The sequence below is a fragment of the Athene cunicularia genome, assembly GCF_003259725.1.
Source record: "Athene cunicularia isolate RWA chromosome 12 unlocalized genomic scaffold, athCun1 chr12_part1, whole genome shotgun sequence".
NCBI classification, from domain to species: Eukaryota; Metazoa; Chordata; class Aves; order Strigiformes; family Strigidae; genus Athene; species Athene cunicularia.
The window spans coordinates 19,142,068-19,163,043 of NW_020799116.1; the positions used below are offsets into that span (position 1 = coordinate 19,142,068).

The 20,976-nt window shown below is 39.9% G+C and overlaps 1 protein-coding gene across 2 annotated transcripts in view; it reads right to left on the reverse strand.

The window, feature by feature from the left end:
* Positions 1 to 20,976, reverse strand: part of DCAF1 (DDB1 and CUL4 associated factor 1) — a 50,799-nt gene that overhangs the window by 6,993 nt on the left and 22,830 nt on the right. The window contains exons 14-22 of one of the 2 annotated variants that reach the window (XM_026857237.1): positions 20,421 to 20,619; positions 19,087 to 19,169; positions 18,123 to 18,207; positions 16,464 to 16,697; positions 15,851 to 15,944; positions 15,274 to 15,378; positions 14,390 to 14,463; positions 13,084 to 13,188; positions 8,157 to 9,164 (exon numbers count right to left, since the gene is read on the reverse strand). In XM_026857237.1, the coding sequence (XP_026713038.1) occupies positions 9,159 to 9,164; positions 13,084 to 13,188; positions 14,390 to 14,463; positions 15,274 to 15,378; positions 15,851 to 15,944; positions 16,464 to 16,697; positions 18,123 to 18,207; positions 19,087 to 19,169; positions 20,421 to 20,619 (985 nt within the window). In that variant the 3' untranslated portion in view covers positions 8,157 to 9,158. Of the gene's footprint in view, positions 1 to 8,156; positions 9,165 to 13,083; positions 13,189 to 14,389; positions 14,464 to 15,273; positions 15,379 to 15,850; positions 15,945 to 16,463; positions 16,698 to 18,122; positions 18,208 to 19,086; positions 19,170 to 20,420; positions 20,620 to 20,976 lie in introns of those variants that run through there. The other variant, XM_026857236.1, reaches the window with a different exon arrangement.

Below are 20,976 nucleotides of genomic sequence, written 5' to 3' on the forward strand. Positions count from 1 at the left end.
CAACTGAGCTTCTGCACCCAGAACCAATCTGTGAGACATATAGCTGAGAAAGGCTCCACCTGGTATTTCCTCAGCTCTAACACCATCACATGTAAGTGACATCCAGCCTGTTAACTGGATATCTAGGCTGTATCCTCAGCAGATACCACAACTGTCTCACATAAGGGATCCATATACAGATAAAAATATGGCATGCATTCCCCAATGATTCATGCAAGCATATTAAGAGCAGTGAAAAAAATCCTTGTTCAGTGTCACAAGGGAAGACAGGTAGAACAGTTATTCCAAACCATATCTGGATTTGTAAAGGGAAAACCTGTAAAAGCAAGCTCCTACCTACTCATCAGTTGTTCCCAAGAGCTTTGGGCAATGACACAGGTGCTGCTAGAAAAAGGAACCAGCACATACATCTATGCAAAACAAGCATGTACCTGTGCTTATCTTCCTTATTGGAGTAAACTGATCCACAGAATCCATGGACCAAAACACTCTACAGGACTTACATATCAAGGAACTAGTTTAGCCATCACTAACTCCTTTAGATGCCTATTTTTCTATTTGGATTGTTCTCTGTAAAAGCTGCTTAGATCAAAACTTGGAAGCGTTTATGGAGCCCTCATATTCCTCCTCTGCTTCCTTAGAGAATATTCTCCTCCCTCTCCAACAGAAGGACGACTTCACTGCTGCCAGTTACCTTTACAGAAGGCACAAGGGTAGTATTCATAAAAACATACAATACCAGGTTGGAAGGGACCATCTGGTCCAACCTTTCTGGCAAAGGCACAGTCTAGACAAGATGGCCCAGCACCCTGTCCAGCTGAATCTTAAAAGTGTCCAATGTTGGGGAATCCAGCACTTCCCGGGGGAGATGACAGGCCCCCTGACCAGGAAGACCAAGTAGATGAGGCCCTCTATAGACAGACAGGAGCAGCCTCACGTTCACAAGCCCTGGTCCTCATGGGGGACTTCAACCACCCTGATATTCACTGGAGGAACAACACAGCAGTGCATAAACAATCCAGGAGGTTCCTGGAATGTGTTGATAAATTTCCCCTCCAAGTGACAGAGGAGCCAACATGGAGAGGTGCTATGCTGGACCTTGTTCTCACAAACAAGGAGGGGCTGGTGGCGAATTTAAAGCTCAAGGGCAGCCTTGGCTGCAGTGACCATGAATGGTGGAGTTGAAGATCCTTAGGGCAGCAAGGAGGGCACACAGCAAGCTCGCTACCCTGGATTTCAGGAGAGCAGACTTTGGCCTCTTCAGGGATCTGCCTGGCACAGGATAAAGCACTGGAGGGAAGAGGGCCCCAAGCAAGATGGTTAATATTCAAGTACCACCTCCTCCAAGCTTGGAGGAAAGCATCCCAACAAAGAGAAAGTCAGATGAGAACACCAAGAGGCCTGCATGGATGAACAAGGAGCTCCTGGACAAGCTCAAACACAAAAAAGGAAGCCTACAGATGGTAGAATCAAGGAATACAGAGAAACTCTCTAAACAGCCAGGGATCAGGTTAGGAAGGCCAAAGCCCTGATTCACCAGCAAGAGCTCCAGCTACACCATCCAAGACAGAGGCAAAGGCAGGGACTGGGAGAATGAATAACTGCCCACTGTATGAGAAGATCAGGTTTGTGACCATCTAAAGGAACCTGGAAGTGCACAAGTCCATAGGACCTGATGAGATGCATCCACAGGTCCTGAAGGAACTGGTGGATGAAGTGGCTAAGCCACCATCTATCATATTTGAGAAGTCACAGCAGTCTGGTGAAGTTCCGCCAACTGGAAAAGTGGAAACATAACTCCCATTTTTAAAAGGGGAAAAAAGGAAGACCCAGGGAACTACAGGCCAGTCAGTCTCACCTCTGTGTCTGGCAAGATCATGGAGCAGATCCTCCTGGAAACTCTGCTAGGTCACATGGAAAATACGGAGGTGATTGGTGACAGCCAACATGGCTTCACTAAGGGCAAATCATGCCTGACAAATTTGGTGGCCTCCCACAACAGGGTTACAGCATTGGTGGAGGTCACCTATCTGGACTTGTGCAAAGCATCTGACACTGTCCCACACAACACCCTTGTCTCTAAATTGGGGAGATGCTGATTTGATGGATGGACCACTTAGTGGATAAGGAATTGGCTGGATAGTCACAGTCAAAGAGTTGCAGTCAATGGCTCGATGTCCAGGTGAAGAGCAGTGACAAGTGATGTTCCTCAGGGGTCAGGGCTGGGACTAGTGCCGTTTAACATCTTTGCTGGTGACATGGCCAGTGGGAGTGAACCAACGACAGCAAGCTGTGTGGTGTGGGCAACAGGGCAGGGATGTGCCATCCAGAGGCACCTGGACAGGCTGGAGAGGTGGGACCATGTGGACCTCATGGAGTTCAACAAGGCCAAGTGCAAGGTCCTGCACATGGGCCAGGGCAATCCCAAGCACAGATCCAGGCTGGGCGAGGAGTGGATGGAGAGCAGCCCTGAGGAGGACAACTTGGTGTACTGGTGGATGGAAAACTGACCCTGAGCCAGCAATGTGTGCTCACAGCCCAGAAAGCCAACCGTGTCCTGGGCTGCATCCAGAGCAGTGTGGCTGCTCTCTTAAGACCCCACCTGCAGTGCTGTGTCCAGCTCCAGGACTCCAGCATAAGAACATGAACCTGAGCAGGTCCAGAGGAGGCCACGAAGATGATCAGGGGTCTGGAGCACCTCCCTTCAGCCTAGAGAAGGGAAGGCTCTGGGGAGGGACTCTATCAGGGAGTATAGTGATAAGGGTTAACAGTTTTAAACTGAAAGGGGGTAGATTTAGATTAGATATAAGGAAGAAATTCTTTACTGTGAGGGTGGTGAGGCCCTGGCACATGTTGCCCAGAGCAGCTGTGGCTGTCCCCGCCCTGGAAGGGTTCAAGGCGAGGTTGGACAGGGCTTTGGGCAACCTGGGCTGGTGGAAGGTGTCCCTGCCCAGGGCAGGGGGGTGGGACTAGATGAGCTTTAAGGTCTCTTCCAACCCAAACCACTCCATGATTATTCCAGTGGCTGATTTTTCACAATGAGAAGAATTTTCCTCTTGTGTGCAATTGGAATCTCCCCAATATCAATCCCTAACCACTTGTGACTTGTGTAGAATCAGAAACTGACCATCTCATAACCTTCTTTCTGTAAAACATTTTACCTCACTATCATCACTCTGCTTCACTGCCTGATATTTCTGTGTGCCTGCTCTACAGCCAGGTGCATTATTATTACAATAAAGGCAGACCAAACCTCTATCTTCCTGTGTAATTCCTGTAAAATTACAAATAATCCCAGCCTGAGGCTATGATAAAGGAAAAAAAGAAAAAATCTAATGCTCCCTTTTAAATAGAGTAGACAACATTCAGAAGGACATGACGGAGCCCAGCTTTTGAAATAAGGATGTCACACCACTACCCATTTTAGTTACACAGCAATTCAGGTATATTAATTGCTTATAGATACCTAGATTTAGGATTTATTTAAGGGAGCTTTACCTTGATAGATGCCAAGAACAGAACAGTTTGAAGTAGAGTATCCACTGATCCCTAATGAGACTTAAATTTGTAATTTTGTATTATATAGATATGTATAGATTTTATTATGTAATATATTATAGTGAACACAAATATTAGGGGTGTTCTGTGCTATCTTTGCAATACTGTATCACTGTTACTTTTCATCTCTGGCATACACAGATGTCTCTACCTAACAGCTGCAATGCAGATACCGTTATAGTATCAACATACTTGGATAACCAACTCTTTCTGCTCTTCAAAAACACAGCACTGCAATTATAATAAAGGAATTTTTATCTAGAAAACACCCACCCTTTTTCATACACAAAATGGCTTACTGGCCCCAGTTCTCTGCATAAATACTTACAGTGCTGATTCACCCCAGTTAAAGCAAAAAGGCTGCAAAAATAAGGCAATGAACAAAGACAAAGCTGACAATTTGAAGTGAACAAGAGAACAAAACAAAATCATGGTTATAATTATAAAGGGATAGTAAAGAGGGAGGCTGTAACTTCAGTGTGGAATAGCTATCCACAGATCTAAGAAGGATGTCCACACTGGGACAGGCCCCAGTTTAACTTAGAAATTGTCTGACTCAACTAAAGAGTTAATTCGATGCAACTAATAGAAGCTGAAAAAGACTATCTATACAAAGGGATTATAACAGTTTAACTCAAAAAGTCTTAAGAATTTAAATCAGTAATGTATACTATCATCAGTTATACACTTTAGATAATTATACAGAATGCAGGAACTATCAATTCCTCTAGGATAAGACTGCAAAGTGGGACAACTAATTTAAGTGTGCATCTTAAAGAAGTCTCTCAACACTCACTAACTCACCAAAATTCACTAATTCACTTACACAGTAGCATATAAATAGCTTCAACACACAGTATATGACCCTGAAACTACTTTGAGGATGTTTAAGAGAGCAAAAGCAATTCATGTCAGCTTTTTAACATGACTTCATACAGGCAGATTTACAGAGATGTAGTGGTACAAGAAAAGCTGGACATTAACTTACAGAATCATTAAAGTTGATTACATAGCAAAGGATTATCTCAAGATCATCTCAAAGCAAATTACTAGCAATTTAAACTCAACTACCAGTTTGTAATCTTATGTAAAGATTCAGAAAGCCAAGTAAATTTGGTTCAATTAATTTTTTATAACTACAAAGGAAAAACTAAACAACATCCCCTAAAGAAATGGCATATATAGGGGTGGCAGCACTGTAACAAAAGAAATGCTTGACCTAATTCTCCATGTTGCCAGTATTTACAGCCAGTTTAGAGCTTAGTAAATACCCTTTGCTCTTATTCAAGCGTTTGCATTTTCTTCCATGTTGTTCCTTGATGCATGTTTGTACGCACTTCAGACTTTCATCATCAGATTTCCTAACTGTTCCCCTTTACCCATTCATTTTGCACATACAAAATTCATAAAATTTGTATTTTGGGGTAGTACAGGTTATTGATACTTCATTGATACTTATGTTCGTTTCAAAAAACATCCAAAGGCTCAGGAAAAACCCAGTCTTCAACGATGCAAAACACACGTTAACTAGGCAGAACCTTGATTTTCTGATTTTGACATATTTCTGCCCTGTATTTTAACATTAAATCACTATATGTACAAAGTGCTTTCAGGAAGTATGGCTTACAGCACTGTAGATCTGCAGTATACAAAAATAATCAGCTTGTTTTATAAGCACTCTTAAGTCTTTTTATAGAATTTTCTTACATTTCCTGAATCCAAAAATTTTTTATGAACAGATGAACAGAATTTGAGACTTCTCAACTGCAGATTACATAATCTCTCAAATTTACACTAGGCTGGCTGTTAGCTGCCAAGATCCCACAGGTCTTTTTCAATTGTTGATACTAGGTTTGGAAATCTTAACTCAGTTTTGAGATTTACACATCACTGATTTTTTGCTTATTTGACATGATTTCAGCTGTTACAAAAAGTTTCATCTTTTCATCTAACAGACCATTCACTTGTTCTTCCACTACCAGAAATTGATTCACAGTCCAAAACAAGTATCTACGTCAATAGTTCTCTGCCCAACTTCCTCTGTTATGGCTCAATGAACTGTTCAGCTGTCATCTCACAGCTGCTGCTTCCCCAGCCCCATGCTCACCTACCATAACCTCCAAGTCAACACCTCTCACCTGCGGGTGCTTTCCAGCAATAGTCCTTTCTTCTGAAATCACAGTATCTATTACACCCCTCAGTTTACATTATGCTATATGATATTAGTCTAATCTATTCTTATTTTCATCTATGAGGCTGCCTTTTCTCTTCCTGCAAAACAGTTGCTCAAATATCAGTGAAGTTTTTCTCTTTTTCAAATCTTTCAGCTCCTCTTTAATTGACTACTGGCTATTTATAGTTAAGTCTAATCATCTGCCAGCAGTGTACCCAGGTGGCCAAGGTGGCCAATGGCATCCTGGCTTGCATCAGCATGGCCAGCAGGGACAGGGAAGGGATCCTACCCCTGCACTCAGCACTGGTGAGGCTGCACCTTGATTCCTGTGTTCAGTTTTGGGCCCCTCACCCCAAAAAGGCCACTGAATGACTCGAGCGTGTCCATAGAAGGGCAACAAAGCTGGTGCAGGGTCTGGAGCACAGGTCATACGAGGAGCAGCTGAGGGAATTGGTGGGGGTTAGTCTGGAGAAGAGGAGGCTGAAGGGAGACCTCATCGCCCTCTACAGCTACCTGAAAGGAGGGTGCAGAGAGCTGGGGATGAGCCTCTTTAACCAAGTAGCAAGCAATAGGACGAGGGAATGGCCTCAAGCTGAATCAGGGAAGGTTTAGACTAGATATTGGGAAGCATTTCTTCACAGAACAAGAATGGGCTGCCCAGGGAGGTGGTGGAGTCCCCATCCCTAGATGTATTTAAGAGTTGGGTTGACCCAGCACTGAGGTAAATGGTGTAGTTGGGAACTGTCAATGTTGGGTTAATGGTTGGACTGGACTATCTTCAAGGTCTTTTCCAACCTAGACGATTCTGTGATCTGCTGATAAACATCTGCTTCTATAAACAGTTTGTTTTCTCTAGCTTTTTTTTTTCTTCTCTTAAAGAAATTAATGATTCCCAGAGTCTCATTAATTTCATCAATTTATTTTCTCTTGCAAGAAACCACCTACTAGTTTACTTCTCCCTCTCTTTCACCCTTGTCCCACAAGTTTCTCCTAGAGAAAAGCAAACTCATTTTTAGTAATCTGGTCTCTTCCAAATTACCGGTAATATTTTAACTACTACCTATTTCCAGCATGCGAAGGGGCTTTGCTTTCATAAAAAAAAGAACATATGACCACATACAAGTTCACTGAAGAATGTTTCACCCCAGAGGAGTAAGTCTCTCCTTGTTTTAGTAATTTCTCTTTCTCCACAGACAATCCCCTTGTCATATCTTCTGACAATTGTTTTCTTTGCTTCCAAGGCATCTGTGTAGCATATTGGCACTTTCTGATCCTTTGCTATGCAATTCTCAGGAGTGACAAAGCGACAATGTCTGGTTTTCAGTCACTTAAGAGTTTCTATCCAGTTCCTCCCCCACACCCTTCTTAGCACTCCCTGAACAATGGGCAGTGGAAAAAGCTTAAATATAGCCAACAGTCCTTCTAGGGGGTCAAGCATGTAAGGAATTTTACAGCCTAGATTACCTAGTCTCCATCCATCCCCTCAACTAGCAAGCCCAAACTTACCTCCTATTATATTAAATTCATTTTAACTATTCATCTCCTTAACACTACAGGGCTGCACCTACTTTTACCTTCTTGGCTACTTCAGTTTTAGAATTTCTTCTTCTTCACAGCCATTAATGAGGTCACAGAGCTAAAAAACATAGAAGCCTGGGAATGCAGAGAAGTTACCAAATGTAACAAGCAAGGAATCTTACCATAGGCTGCTATGCAGGTGTAGGTATGTGCAGATTTAATACAGGAAACAGCACACAGCATACAGTATGTCAGAGGCAAAACATGGAGTGAAGAAATAAAAAAGCAGTTATTCTCTTAGACTATGTAAGTAGGTTTAGCTTGTCTAAACTTACCTCTGATGAATGAAAAAGCATCCATGACACAGATAAACAAAAGCTTTAAAGTAACTTGGCCTCTGCTGGACTAGCATGTGCAGCTGGGACTCTTTTGACCAATACTCTGGCTTTGCCTATGAAACGTTTTCTTAACATGACTGTATATACTTAATAATAATCAACCTAACTCCAAAGTCACTGTCCTCTTTGAGGCATGTGCAAGTCATCAGTTTGCAGTTGATATATTTACGCCTAGCGTTAAGGAATGTGTTTTAATGTGACTATTATATTTTCTGTGCTATAGGGCTCAGAAATAATATAAGGAGTCCAGAACTAGGTCCAATTTCTGAATCTGCTTCTCTTCCTCTCACTGATCTCACACTCTCACAAAAATATGCCCATTACTTAGCTGCATGACAGAAAACCATAGTGTGTAAAGGAATTTCAAAGTTTGGCAGGTAAATCAACTCTCCCTCTATAGATGAGAACTTGTTCCTTTATTTTCTCAAGCTTCTGACTGGTATTTCTCATCACAGCTGAGGCAGCTTCTATTTTCTTGGATCCAAACTACTCTGAGAATTTTAGAAAGATGTGTTAGTTGAGAGGAAGTCAATCGTTGATTTCTGTCACTGAACAGGCAGAATATGCTTCTGTCTCTGCCGAAGCTGTTTTACTCCACAATACTAAGTCTAGCCTTCTTAAAACTCCAATTTTCCCTTTCCAAGAATTTCCTCTGCACTAACTGACAGCTAGTGAAACTAGATTCTGAAACAGCAGAATAGGCTGAAGCAGTCACAGTTATTTGCTATTATCTAAACATGTGTTAAGTACAGGTACTGGGAAAATGTGGGGGGTTTTATTTTGTTTAAAATACCTGTTTTGGAGGATGCCTGTTCAAAAGATGTGTCTGTTAGGTAAACAGGTCTTTGATGGAAACCAATCTTTACTTGGCCTCCCCAGCTGCAACTAAATTCAAAGATTCCTACTGAAGGGTGCAATAAACACATGTATATATTATCAGCTGAGACATTTGTCTGAAAAATACTTGTTCCCAGCTTTATGCTGTAAACCATTTAATCTCAAGCAAGATTTCAGAGCCATGTATCTTCAAATGTTACAGGAACAGCTCCTGGAAAACTAAGTGTCCCTGATGACAGAAATTATTCTAGGCAGCTTGTAGTGACAAAGCACCACCATAGTCTGATGGTTCTCAAATACATATGCCAATATGGATTAAGATTTGTGAGGTTTTTTCCCCAGCAAATAAGTATATCTATGTGAAAACAAACCTGTATCAAATCAACAGCAATAAAGTACCGTGGCATTACTGTTGCATGCATATAGGGTAGAGTCCTAAAATAAAAGTAGAAACTTGTATCACAAAGACTACATAGGAAGCTGAGGAAAAACATTCTCCATCCTGGCTAAGCCACATTAGAATAGTGATTGTCTTTTGAGTCTTTATTGCCTTATCTCCCAAGCTTTCATTTCACATCACCTAGAGTTTTCTAAACCAATGCAAAAAGACAAATTACACACCTACCATCACCATTTCGATAGCCCAGAAGCACTGCAGGATAATTAACAGTTCTTCAGTTCTGGCAAAAGAAGTAGAACAGACTTTATAGGACAGGGACAGCTAGGTGAAGCAATCTGCTGCTGAAGCCATCTCTCTGAACCTGACAATAACTGAGACTACTACTTGAGCCTCACAGATGCACTATCATCTGTATGTATTATAGAGAGAAAAATAGGCCTTAAAGAGCTAATATAGAAAGAAAAACTAAAATAAAGAGGTAAAAATGCACAGACTGCAAAAATCCAGTAACCTGCTCAAATCACCATGTCATCCAGACTTAAGTTTCACAGTTTTGTGTCTACTCTGTGGTCAGCCAGCTCCCTTGGTTTTAGCTTTTCTGATCACTTCTATTTCTGAAGTCTTCTTTCCTAGCCTGTAGCAACTGCCATGTGCCATTTCTAGATCAGATGAACACATTCACTTTCCTTTGCACCATTTCCTATGAAATTCCTGGCCTTCCTCATTACAGAAGACAGCAGATTACTGAGTGAAACAGGATACTAATCAGCCAAGAAAGTGAAATAAATAAGAATTAAGCAAGCTAACAACCAAAAGATGGTTCAGCATCTGTACCAGTGGCTCAGATATCCATCTTAGTTTTGCTAACTCTGACAGAGTGTAGCAAAACAGCAGCAAATACCAGAAGGAAGATCTTGCCGAACATACTTCTGCAAATGCTTGTGAGTGAGACTGGCAGTCATTGATGGACCTGTTTAGATACTCACCCAGCAGTGAAATAATAAACAAAACTCAAAGCTCAAGGGAAAAAGACTACTATTTTTGGAGTAAAGTATCCAACAAAAAACAGCTCACAAACTGGCTCTTCCTAAGTGTGCTACATCCTCACCTTCCCTCAGTTATCACAGTAAGCACAGATCACAGAGTATTAATATCCATTTAGCATTTGCTTTGTTTAACAAGGCTTGATAACTCTGGAATACTGGGCATAACTAAGAAAAGGCAGCTTTCCAGAGATGCTGTATGAAAGGGTAGTGTAACAGCCAAGGAAGAACCCAGCTACAGTGGTGCTGTTCTCAAGTATTTAAAACAAAACCATAAACATTTACTGCAGCAGCACCATGCGCAAACCAGCTAAATCAGGTTGATCATTTAATCTGAGGGTAATTTATGTAACAGAACAGTTGATTTTACAAGGTTTGGTTTGAGAAAGGGAGAGTAATATATTTGTCTTGTTTCTTCACTTAAATGAGAGAAGGAATTGAAAGATATCTATAGGCCAAATACCCCTGCTATGTTCATTTTACGGACTCTCAGTCTTTTGCTTTTCAAAAAACTGTCACAGAGCTCTCTGTTGACACTTGTCAAAATTGACATCATGAGGTGTCAAAATTTAAAGTAAAAAGTGTCAGGCAGATATTTTTCTCCACAGTTCTTGTCTCAAGCACAATTTTTAAGCAATTTTATTCTGCATCACATGACTTCCAAGCAAAGCTTGCCCATCAAACATGCTTCTATTTGACTATTTATTACTGTCTGTATAAGCAAAAAACTGTACTCATGGACCCACGCACATAGATAGATATATATATATATATATATATATGCGCGCATAAAGTCAAGGTGTGAAGATACAGGGCCACACAGATTAAATATCTGCTCTAAAAATCTTGACCAAAGACATACCAGAATAATGTCAATTCACATGGGTTTCCCCACACACCACTTTCATAAAAAAGATCAGAAAGCATCTTTTTAGCCAGAAGATGTTTTAGAATATCTGTGAGAAGTCCCAACAAGTCTGAAAGTTTATTTCCAATTTTTCAAACCCTAAATCACAGAAACTAACTAGGCAAGTAGTAAACACCTAGGTATCTGTGAGCATATGTAGACACAGAAAACTCCTGTTTATCAGGAAACAAAGTACTCATGTTGGCCTTAACAGACAAGTGTGCCAGAGAGATTCTGTCTTTATTCTGGAAAACCTCCACTCCTTCTAGCTCAATGCCGGATGTCTCTATGGAGACAAAAAGCTATATTTTGTTAGCCTGAGACTAGAACAAACCCAGAGGAACAGCAATGAACAGCTGCGGGACAGAGAGCAAGCGGTTTAGTTTACACTTTGCTAAATATATATAGATTGAATGAATTTGGGTTCATCAGTGTTGTTTATATTAAAACCAAATCTCTCTTACTAAGGCAACTTGACTGTAACCACCCTTAGAAATTAGTGTCTAGGAAACATCTATACACCCCAGAAACGAAGACATAAAACCCAGCAATTATGCAGTACAATTAGTCACTCTTGGCTTGCAAATTGATCCTGGAGCAGCTTTGTTTGTAGACTCCATAACCTTTAGAGAAAAGCTTGTAGCACACTTAAATTCTGCCCAGGGCCACCTCCCTTTTTAAGACAGGAAGAGTCACCAGTCATATTTGATGAATGATAGATACCTTATCTCTGCTTGGTACCTAGTGTTACAGCCTGGAACCAACAGCATTCAGACTGCGTCCTCTTAAACAAATACAGATCTTAAGTCAACACTTACAAGCAATATCGCAAAAGTGTCTTGATAGCTGCTAGTTAATCACTGTATAATGCAAAATCCATTTCTGCTACAAACTGCTTTTTGAGATTTCATAAAGAAAATATGAATAAGCTTACTAAAATACACTGAATGTGAACAAAAACAGTGGAAGATGAGACAAAAATAGGAACTATTGCCTGAGGCAAGTACCGGATGGCTTGAAAGTAGAAACACTTTGTAAGGAACAGCAATTCTGCTCCTCCACCCACTCCTCACCCATCCTAAAAGTTCCTAAACTGAATCCATCCAACCTGAGGACAGAAACAGTGACCAATGATTTTATAAGAATGCCAAGACTTCAAATGCAACCTTGTAGCACATCGAGGACAGGACAGCAAAGTGTATGCAAAACAGAACTACTACTTCATCTTCAGAAATACAGTGAAATTGCAGCTAATTGTTACTATTACAAACAAAATCACTCTCTCCTGGGATCAGCGATCCAGTCTTCTGAACTAGAAAGTAAAAGTTTTAACCTAGCAACAGGAAGATTCAGAGACAGAAAGGGTATCAGAAATCTAGCTTTCCACACAGTCTGGGAAAAAACCCACCAAAATATTACCTGCTGGCATTCTTTGGAAAAAGATGAAGTCAGCTTTTCTCACAGGAGATACAAATATGATTTACTAGAATGCAGACACCAGATAGCAGAGAATAACGCATTTTAAATCTTTAGGGAATTGAAGCATAAAGTCTTTGCCTGTTCAGAAGAAAAAAAACCACACCAACCAAAAACCAAAACCACACCTGACACCCAGAAAAAGCTACAAGTATGTTTTTAATTCTCATTGTACCGTAGTAAGTATTCTGTGCTACTCTGTATTCTACAAACTGCACCCTGAGGAGCACTTAGTGCAGTTTGTAGCTCTTTTGTTGAATTGCCAGAGATCAAACAGCTTATTTGAGAAAAAACCAACACATCCAAATGCAAACCTACAGCTTTCATTAAAATCCTTCAAACATTTTGCTGTGTAGAAGTATTGTGCAGTTGCACTGCGTTAGTCACAAGTTGTGTCTCATTCAGAAACTGGGGAAAAGTTACCCAAATATGAGACTTGGAACTGGAAAAAGGAAAACCTCAATCACTACTGTCTCTACCGGGTGTCAAAATACTTTAACAAGCAGAACAGCAAAGTGTCTGATGAAGATTGAAACACTTAAAGACATTAATAAACTATAAATTATCATGTCAGTTTACAGTGCACAAAGTTACTGTTCACACAGGTTCTGCATAGTCTTAGTTCACAGACAGTATAGTGATCTACTTCACATTAGCTGAGACCAAATGATGCATCCGTACTTTATAGATAATAAAATGAACACCTGTGGCCTCTCACATGTAGATGGTTAACAGCTACTCTTGAACAACCAGGTTAATGCTATACTTCTCACCTGATCTTCTTCTTCATCCTCTTCATCTTCTGCCAAACGCTGCCTGCCCACTTCATACAGTCTGCAAACTGTATCCATGTTCATGGCATCCATGCTCCCTTGATTCTGAAGAGGAGATGCCCACACAGCAGTTAGCCCCAGGAATTAGCTCAGCATTCATATTCAGTGCTTTATCGGATCTCAATCACAGAAACATTACCAAACTCCTTCCCCCCCACTTACTAGCAGCAGTACAATTAGCACTAAACCCAAGTCTTTTTGGTTTCAAGGACCTGCCTAGGGGTGATGTAAAAAATATCTACTTTCTGGTTCTGTCATCCATAAGTTACACTCTTACCAGCAGACTTCAGAAAATCTTTACTGGATCCTTAACGTGCTTTGGGTTAGCTCTTACCTAACCACAGACTTTCTTTCAAATTTGCCTCCTTATTACATCGTTGAACCATGCCTTGGAAGAATGCTAAAAGCTGTCATATAGCAAGAGTTCCAGAAGACAGCAACCACTGCTGCCACATGCCCCGAAAAAACATTTCCAATGACCCCTATAAGAAAATTTTCCTATCTTGACCTCACAACTTTGACAACTCAAACTCCAGTAGTTACACATGAAGCTTGCCCTACTATAAATTCTTGACACACTTCTTTTGATCTGTAAGGATCAGTGGTTCAGAGAGTATTAAGTCAACAGGATTTCAAATTAGTCACTACACGTACATAGTCAGGTTCAAGAAATGGGTACTGACAACATACTATTGGGCAAAGAACTGGACCCATTAGTTTAATTTTACTTCCCCCTAACAAACCAGTTTTGCTCAGTAATTTTTGCTTCAAATCCTTAGCTTCTGGGATTTTGCTAGGAAAACTAGTGAAAAAGGAAACAGTAAGACTGATTCATAGCAAATCTCCATGGAAAGCCCCAGGAAGATTGCATTTCCTGGTTATTTGTACAATGCAAATTTTATTGCTATAAATAGGAAAAAAATGCATTTCTCTATGCTTATGAGAAGGAAAACCTCTGCACATTTTAAAGGGGGACATGCCTGAAGAAGAGAAGCAAATGTGTTTGGAAGTTTAAGGAACAGGAGGCAGAAAAACAAGACTGATGTGGGTGGACAACAAAAAGCTAACAAGATCTTTACCATCATCAAAACACCACCACTGCTTAGGACATGAATTTAACAGTACTCCAGATCAGTACTCCAGGAACTCCAGAATCATAAATTCTGAAGGTTTTAAAAAAAGAAATAAAAAGCATTGCACTCAAACCACAGCTACAGAGACTAGAGTTTATTCTTAGCTCTCTTACCTCAATGACAGCCAGATAGCAGTCCTTGCTGTCTGTGCACAAGTCAAAGATATTTCGCTTTACATCTATGGTAGCTGGAAAACATCACAAAACAAACTCACTGGTTAACTGCATATTACGCTAGCTGAATGAAAATTATTTTTATTATTTCTATTATGCTAGCTTAATGCTAGCTGAAAGAAAAGATCTAACAATATATGTCTAAAAGCAGATAATAAAATGTTGGGACAAGAAACAACAGCTGAAATAAAAGCGAAATGAACATTTATAACTAATTCAGTTGTTGGAGACTTATAAAAAAGTAGCCAGGTAAGTTCTTAATCTATTCTCCTCCCTTGATAATACATTTATTGGCTTCTTTAAGCACAGTAAACAAGAGATAATCTTCCAGTGTAGGTGACAACCAAGGGAATGAGCCATGGCTCCTTTCAATAGCAAAAGCCACGTCTGTTTATATCTGTAGCAACAATTAGCTTAGGTCCAGAAGCTTTGCAAGCTGGCAGCCAAACTGACAGTATTTTGAAGTACCAGCATGGGGAAATGCTGTTGGGAAAGGTAGAAAAAATTAAAATAGAAGACAAAAAAAAGGCCCTTCCTGAAATGAGACCAATGACAACTTGGCCAAATGACCTACTATCTCAGATTATGCCCTACTTGGAAAGAAGAAAGGAAAATAAAGCCAGAACTGCAAGGAAGACAATCACACACTGAACAGAGTATGATGCTTAAACCTATTTCAGCGTTAGACCCAACTCTCGTGCTTCAATCAGAACAGGTCATAGCACAATTTGGTTTGTTACACATGCAAAGGAGAGGAGAAAGTGAACGTTCCTAAGCAGAACTGTCAGTAAACCTTCAAACCAAGCTATTTGCTCCTCTCTTACCTATAGGTTTATAATCAGTTGCATTAAATGTCCTGAAAGAAGAGCCAAAGGGACTTCTCATTCTCTCCTCCAGAAGGTCATCTTCATCATCTGCCTGCAACATAGCTGACACAAGAAAAGATTATTCCATAAATCCACCTTCCATCCATCACTATCATTCACTAACTTAAGATCAAATTTGAGTCAGATGTGAGTTTTCTTTCTATTTAATAGCTTGGCAAGACCCATTTAATATCTACTCTTCCAGAGGTACCTTTATTAATACTGCCGATCACTGAAGCTTAATACAGAGGACAAAATTATTTTCTCAGGCATCATCAGATCTGCCATTATAGACATTTTCTTTTTCAGTAGGTTGATTTTTAATCTCACAAATTAGTTGTGATATTGCTGATGTTAGAGAAACTGTCTTTGTCAGCAATACTCACAGCATAAACATCCTGAAAAAATTCCACTTCACACAGTAAGGCCTGGAGTTAGACAGACTCTCTGAAGCTTCCGATTCCACTGAACAAGCATCTACTTATCTCAAACTAGAGGTGATCAAGGAGAGTAATATAAGATTGAGAAATCCTACCTCCATACATAACTGTGCCAGTATAGTTGAACACCACACGACACTGATCCAGTGCGGGTACCGTGTGTAACAAATGAAAAGTTCGGAGGTCCCACTGAAAAAATAGAGGCTAAGGAGCAACAAACAATTGAAAGTTTCTATTTCCTTTTTAACACAGTGACAAACAACTGATTGTGTTCAGGAAAATTCACTGCCACCCTCTTGCAAGTATGACAGAGCTGGAATCGGATTCTAGCACCACAATCCCTTCCCCACATTCAAAATGAAAAAGCTCTTACTCAAAATGTCATTCCCAGTCATGAGAGGTTACTGCAATAGCTTTGAGGTTGACCTTGGTAAGGGATAGGAAGAGAACAGAGGTACCGCAGCATGTTAGAAAAATCTCTTGCTCTCTCTGTGTGTTAAGTGTTTTCTCTAGGCCATATAAGAGGCAGAATCTAGATTTAAATTAGCTATTTGTCTGGCAGTCCCCACTTAATTGATTCACAGACAAAACCTGTTGTTACATGTAACACATCAGGCTATTAATACAACTTCTGCAAACAGCTACTTGTTTATCAATACAAATTCTTTGAGTCCCAGAACATCAGCTACCACAGCGGCCAAAGGATACAATTTCTGTGTTGACTATGACCTCTAACCCATTGGGATGGAAAACACCACTGATGGTCATGTTGAATTTGTCAAACTTGTGGATGGCTTGCGCCGATCTGACATCCCAGAGGACACCATCATTTAGGACAAGGTCATCAGTGGGGTTAAATGTGGCACAGTTCTTCTTGTAGTTGTTGGCAAGATCTGGGTTAAACAGAGTCAATAGCTTGTTGCCAGTCTGAATATCATAGATCTTTTAGATTAAAAAGAAAAAGAAAGATTAGTCACAATTTGTAATATACAAATCACCCCACATTCCCCCTTCTAGATTGTTTTCATAATCACCCCATTTTTCATTTTGCTTTTCTATTTCAGTGAAGCATTCACTTTCAGTGAAGTGAGAGCATTTCAAATACAACCCTTCCTACCAGTCCTTTAATAGTTTTTCACAGCTGGAACCAAGTCTCACACATGTTTCAGCCAGTACTTAGCTTACTGCAGGTTCACTGATACATTTCAATACAATCAAGATTAGTTCCAAAGCAACCCATTATGAGAAGTGGGATATGAAGCTGCAGGTACCACTTAGCCAGAAACTGTTTCAGAAATGGAACTGCTTTCAGAACAGATCATATTAAAAAAAAAAAAAAAAACCTCCAAAGCACAGTGAGGGAAAAAAAAAACCAGAAGCCATAGAAAAGGAGTTAAAGTTCCTGGCATTTACACAGGAAGGCAACTTTCTGAGCTTTGCCTCAACAAACTGTTGGAAGATAAAAAGGGCTTTAACTAATATGAAGGGTTTATAACTATCTCAGATAAATCTGATCTACAACATCCCTCAGAGCCTAGCTCCTATTCAAACTTACAGAGAGGAAAAAATTCTCTAGAATTGGAAAATAAATCTGTTTACCAGATAAACACAATACACAAACTGATCTGACTTTCATATAAATCCAAGTTAAGAACTGGGCAGTAATGGGCAGTTTGCTTTAACAAATCAGAGCAGTAAGTAAGATCATAAATAATCTGAATAAGTTATGTTTCATGACAATTTTTAATGCAAATACTCTTTTGAAAGAGTCAGTGCCTATAATGAATGCAAATTAGCACTGAGAAGCAGAAGAACACTGAAACCTGCATCTGTCAAATTTGCAGGTATTCATACAAAACCCTTCAACAGCATTCTCTCAAAATACATAGTAAAATTAAATTACCCAAAAAGAATGCTGCAAACTGGGGGAGGGGGGAGCAGGGCAAAAGGAGGACACTTTTAATAGGCCATTTCCCACAGCTTTTGACTGAGCTACTGTTTACTATTTACTTTTATTATTATTACTACTATTACTGAAAAATAAGGCAAAGGAAGCAACTTCAGGAAGAAAAAGTGTCCTGCATGATCTCTCTCCAATGAACAAAACAAAGCAGATTATATCATTTCCCAGAATCCTAACAACAGAGGCAACACACTGCATGGCTTGTGCCTAAGTTGGCTTAAAGTGGTCAAGTTTATACCCTTAAAAAAAGGAAGAAGTTATCTGACACTTTCAAACCTTTCCTCTAAAGCCTCTTAGCTCATCAGTTACACAGAGCATCACAGAACCCAGATCTGTTAATAAATGTCCTGTGAAGAACTATATTCTTGTCACAGCTTCACACCATCACCTTTTTTGGTACTTACATGGGCAATGTCTCCTTTTGTGCCAATGACCCTATCCTGAGAGTGCTTGCTGAACTCCACATAGTGGTCATCAGGGAAGGAATGCCTGTAGATAGAGTCAGTAAAGAAATCAAGGAAGTGCAGATTCACACCACCTGTGTTAACCAAACACTACCCCAACACCTCTGGCAGAGGTTTCAACAATGCAGGAAGCAAAAAATGTAAAAACAACTTTCCTTCACCATTGACCATGGCATACTACAATGCTAAAATGCTCCATTATCAGGAAAAAAAAATCTACTACAGAGACTTTATGTGAAAAAAAACACAGGCAGCAAATTCACAGACTTGTCATCAACAGGGTCTGCCATAAACGTAACACTATCTAGGGGAGCGAGCAATAAATGGCATCATGAACATTCAAACACACATGCAAGACTGAAGCACATTAATCTTTTTAATCTAAAGAATGCCCACTAGCTGACTTAAAACAGGTCACACCAAAATTGTTTACAACTGAGATAGAAAACAGTCAAATCTTTTAAAAATTAAGAGCCTTCCACACATATTTTTATGAGAAAGAACAATACTGAAATCAATTTTAAATAACTTTCTCCAGGTCTGAAAATTTCACTATGCAAATCACCATGCTAGTAAAATTCTGTAACTGGCTACAGAAAGCCTGTCAAAATAATTTACAAACATGAGAATAAAAATACAAACATTTATTTGCCTTCAGGGACAACAGTGATTTTACTGATATATCTTGTATTAAACAGGACTTCAGATAGTTAGAATTTAGCAAAGCTGCCTGTAGCAAATAAAATAGGGAAAATAACAAATATAAGAAAGGGAGCACATTTTACTTTTTCACAAGAGACATTGTGAGACCTGTGCTGTACTGTTCTTTCACAGACATTGTTCTTAGGGTTTCTGCCTATATTGAACTGCAACATACCCCTCAGCTGAATCAGAGAATACCTACTTCATATCAAAGACAGACTTCATGCCCCACAATGCAGACAGAGGTTGGCTCCATGTAGCAGATGTCAACAATAAAGATCCATCCTGTATTTCCAGATGGGAGTGGAAGGGGAGAAAGGGAAAAGAATACCAGGGAAACCAGAGGTTATCATTTTACCTGTACACATTAAACTTAGATTTACAAGGTGAATTTAGGAACTATAGCAGATTGTCCTGGTTTTGGCTGAGACAGAACTAATTGTTTTGGGTTTTTTCATTCCTTCTTAGTAGCTAGAATAGTGCTGTGGTTTGGATTCAGTATGGGATTTGGTATGAAAAGAATGTTGATAATGCACTGATGGTTTTAGTTGTTGCTAAGAAGGCCTTTTCAACTTCTCAAGTCCTGCTAGTGCACAAGAAGCTGGGAGGGAGCACAGCCAAAACAACGGACCCAAACTGGCCAATGGAATATACCATATCATATAACATCATGCCCAATATACCAATAAGGGTTCATTGGGAAGCTCTACTTGGGTTTTCAGGACGTTGGTTTTAGTATTCTCCCTTCTCTGGGATCACTAGCCAGGAATGGGCTGGGCATTGGTCAGCAGGTGGTGAGCAACCATATTGTGTGTTACCTGTTTGTATTTTCTATTATTACTATTATCATTATTATTTCAATTTTATTTCAATTATTAAATTGTTTTTTTCTCAACCTACAAGTTTCCTTACCCTTACCCATGCAACTCCCTCCCCCATTCCCCAGGGATGGGGGAGGGTAAGCGAGCAGCTGTGTGATGTTTGGCTGTTGGCCAGGTTTAAACCATGATACAGATTTTGTGCTTACTAAACTACTCCTATGGGGATGAAGTCTAGGTTTCTAATACCATCCAGAATATAAAAAGCCCATGGCAGACAAAAAAAACCATTACAGATAACAATAGGAATTATCTATGACGTTAATAGATAAAATCAGATAATCTATGCCTGAATTTTGATGCCCTGTGAGTGGAGTTAATTCTGCTTATAAATCAGTTATCTTTTTTTTCCTTCCTAGAATCAGCCCTCAAAAGATTTCTTTTCCAACAAAGAGAGGTTATATAAAGTTTGATAACTTATCGCACATTTATCTTACATAGCCAGTTAAAGCATTTCTCCATTTCCAGACATATATTTTCATTATTTATGAGGGCACACAGACACTGTGCATCTTCTCCATTATCTTGGGAAGAAAAAAAAAACAAAACTGTAGAACTTACAGAGAGGGAGTATGTAAATATCCAGATGGGCTCAAAACATACCAGATCTCAGGCTGTGAGAACTTCTGTAACTCAGAACAGATCACTGATTACTTACCCTAGATGGCTCAAGGTGCGTGATGGCAGAGTTATGGCAGTTGTAACTGGCCTCTTCCTGTCCACTGAATACATTATAGAGTTTCAACTGCCCCGTGCAAGTACCCAGCATTAAGAATCGTTCTCTTGCAGAAAATGCACAACAAGTAAAGCCACTCTCATCCTCATTTGCTTCCCTGAACACAGAAATCGGACGGAACCTAGAGAAGGTAGAAATATAAGGGTCACCCAAAAGAGAAAAAAAAAAGCGAAATTGAAATACTGTGTGATGATATTAAATCCAGTCCTTAATCATGTAGATGCAAGTTACATCTTTCTTCTAGGACAAGCTGTCAATTGTAAGACTAGCACTCAAGTGAGTATGTTACCGCAGTGTTTGCAATGTTTCAGGGTTTGTTTTGCTTTCTTAAGTACTTCTGTTTAAGCACATCATTAAGCTGAAGCACTTGGGAGTCCATCTTCAAAGTTGGATTGAGAGAAAAACCTGTAAAGCTGTCACCTGGATAGCAAAAAATTTCTAACAGTTCTGAAACACTCAACACAAGAAAGCACGGCAC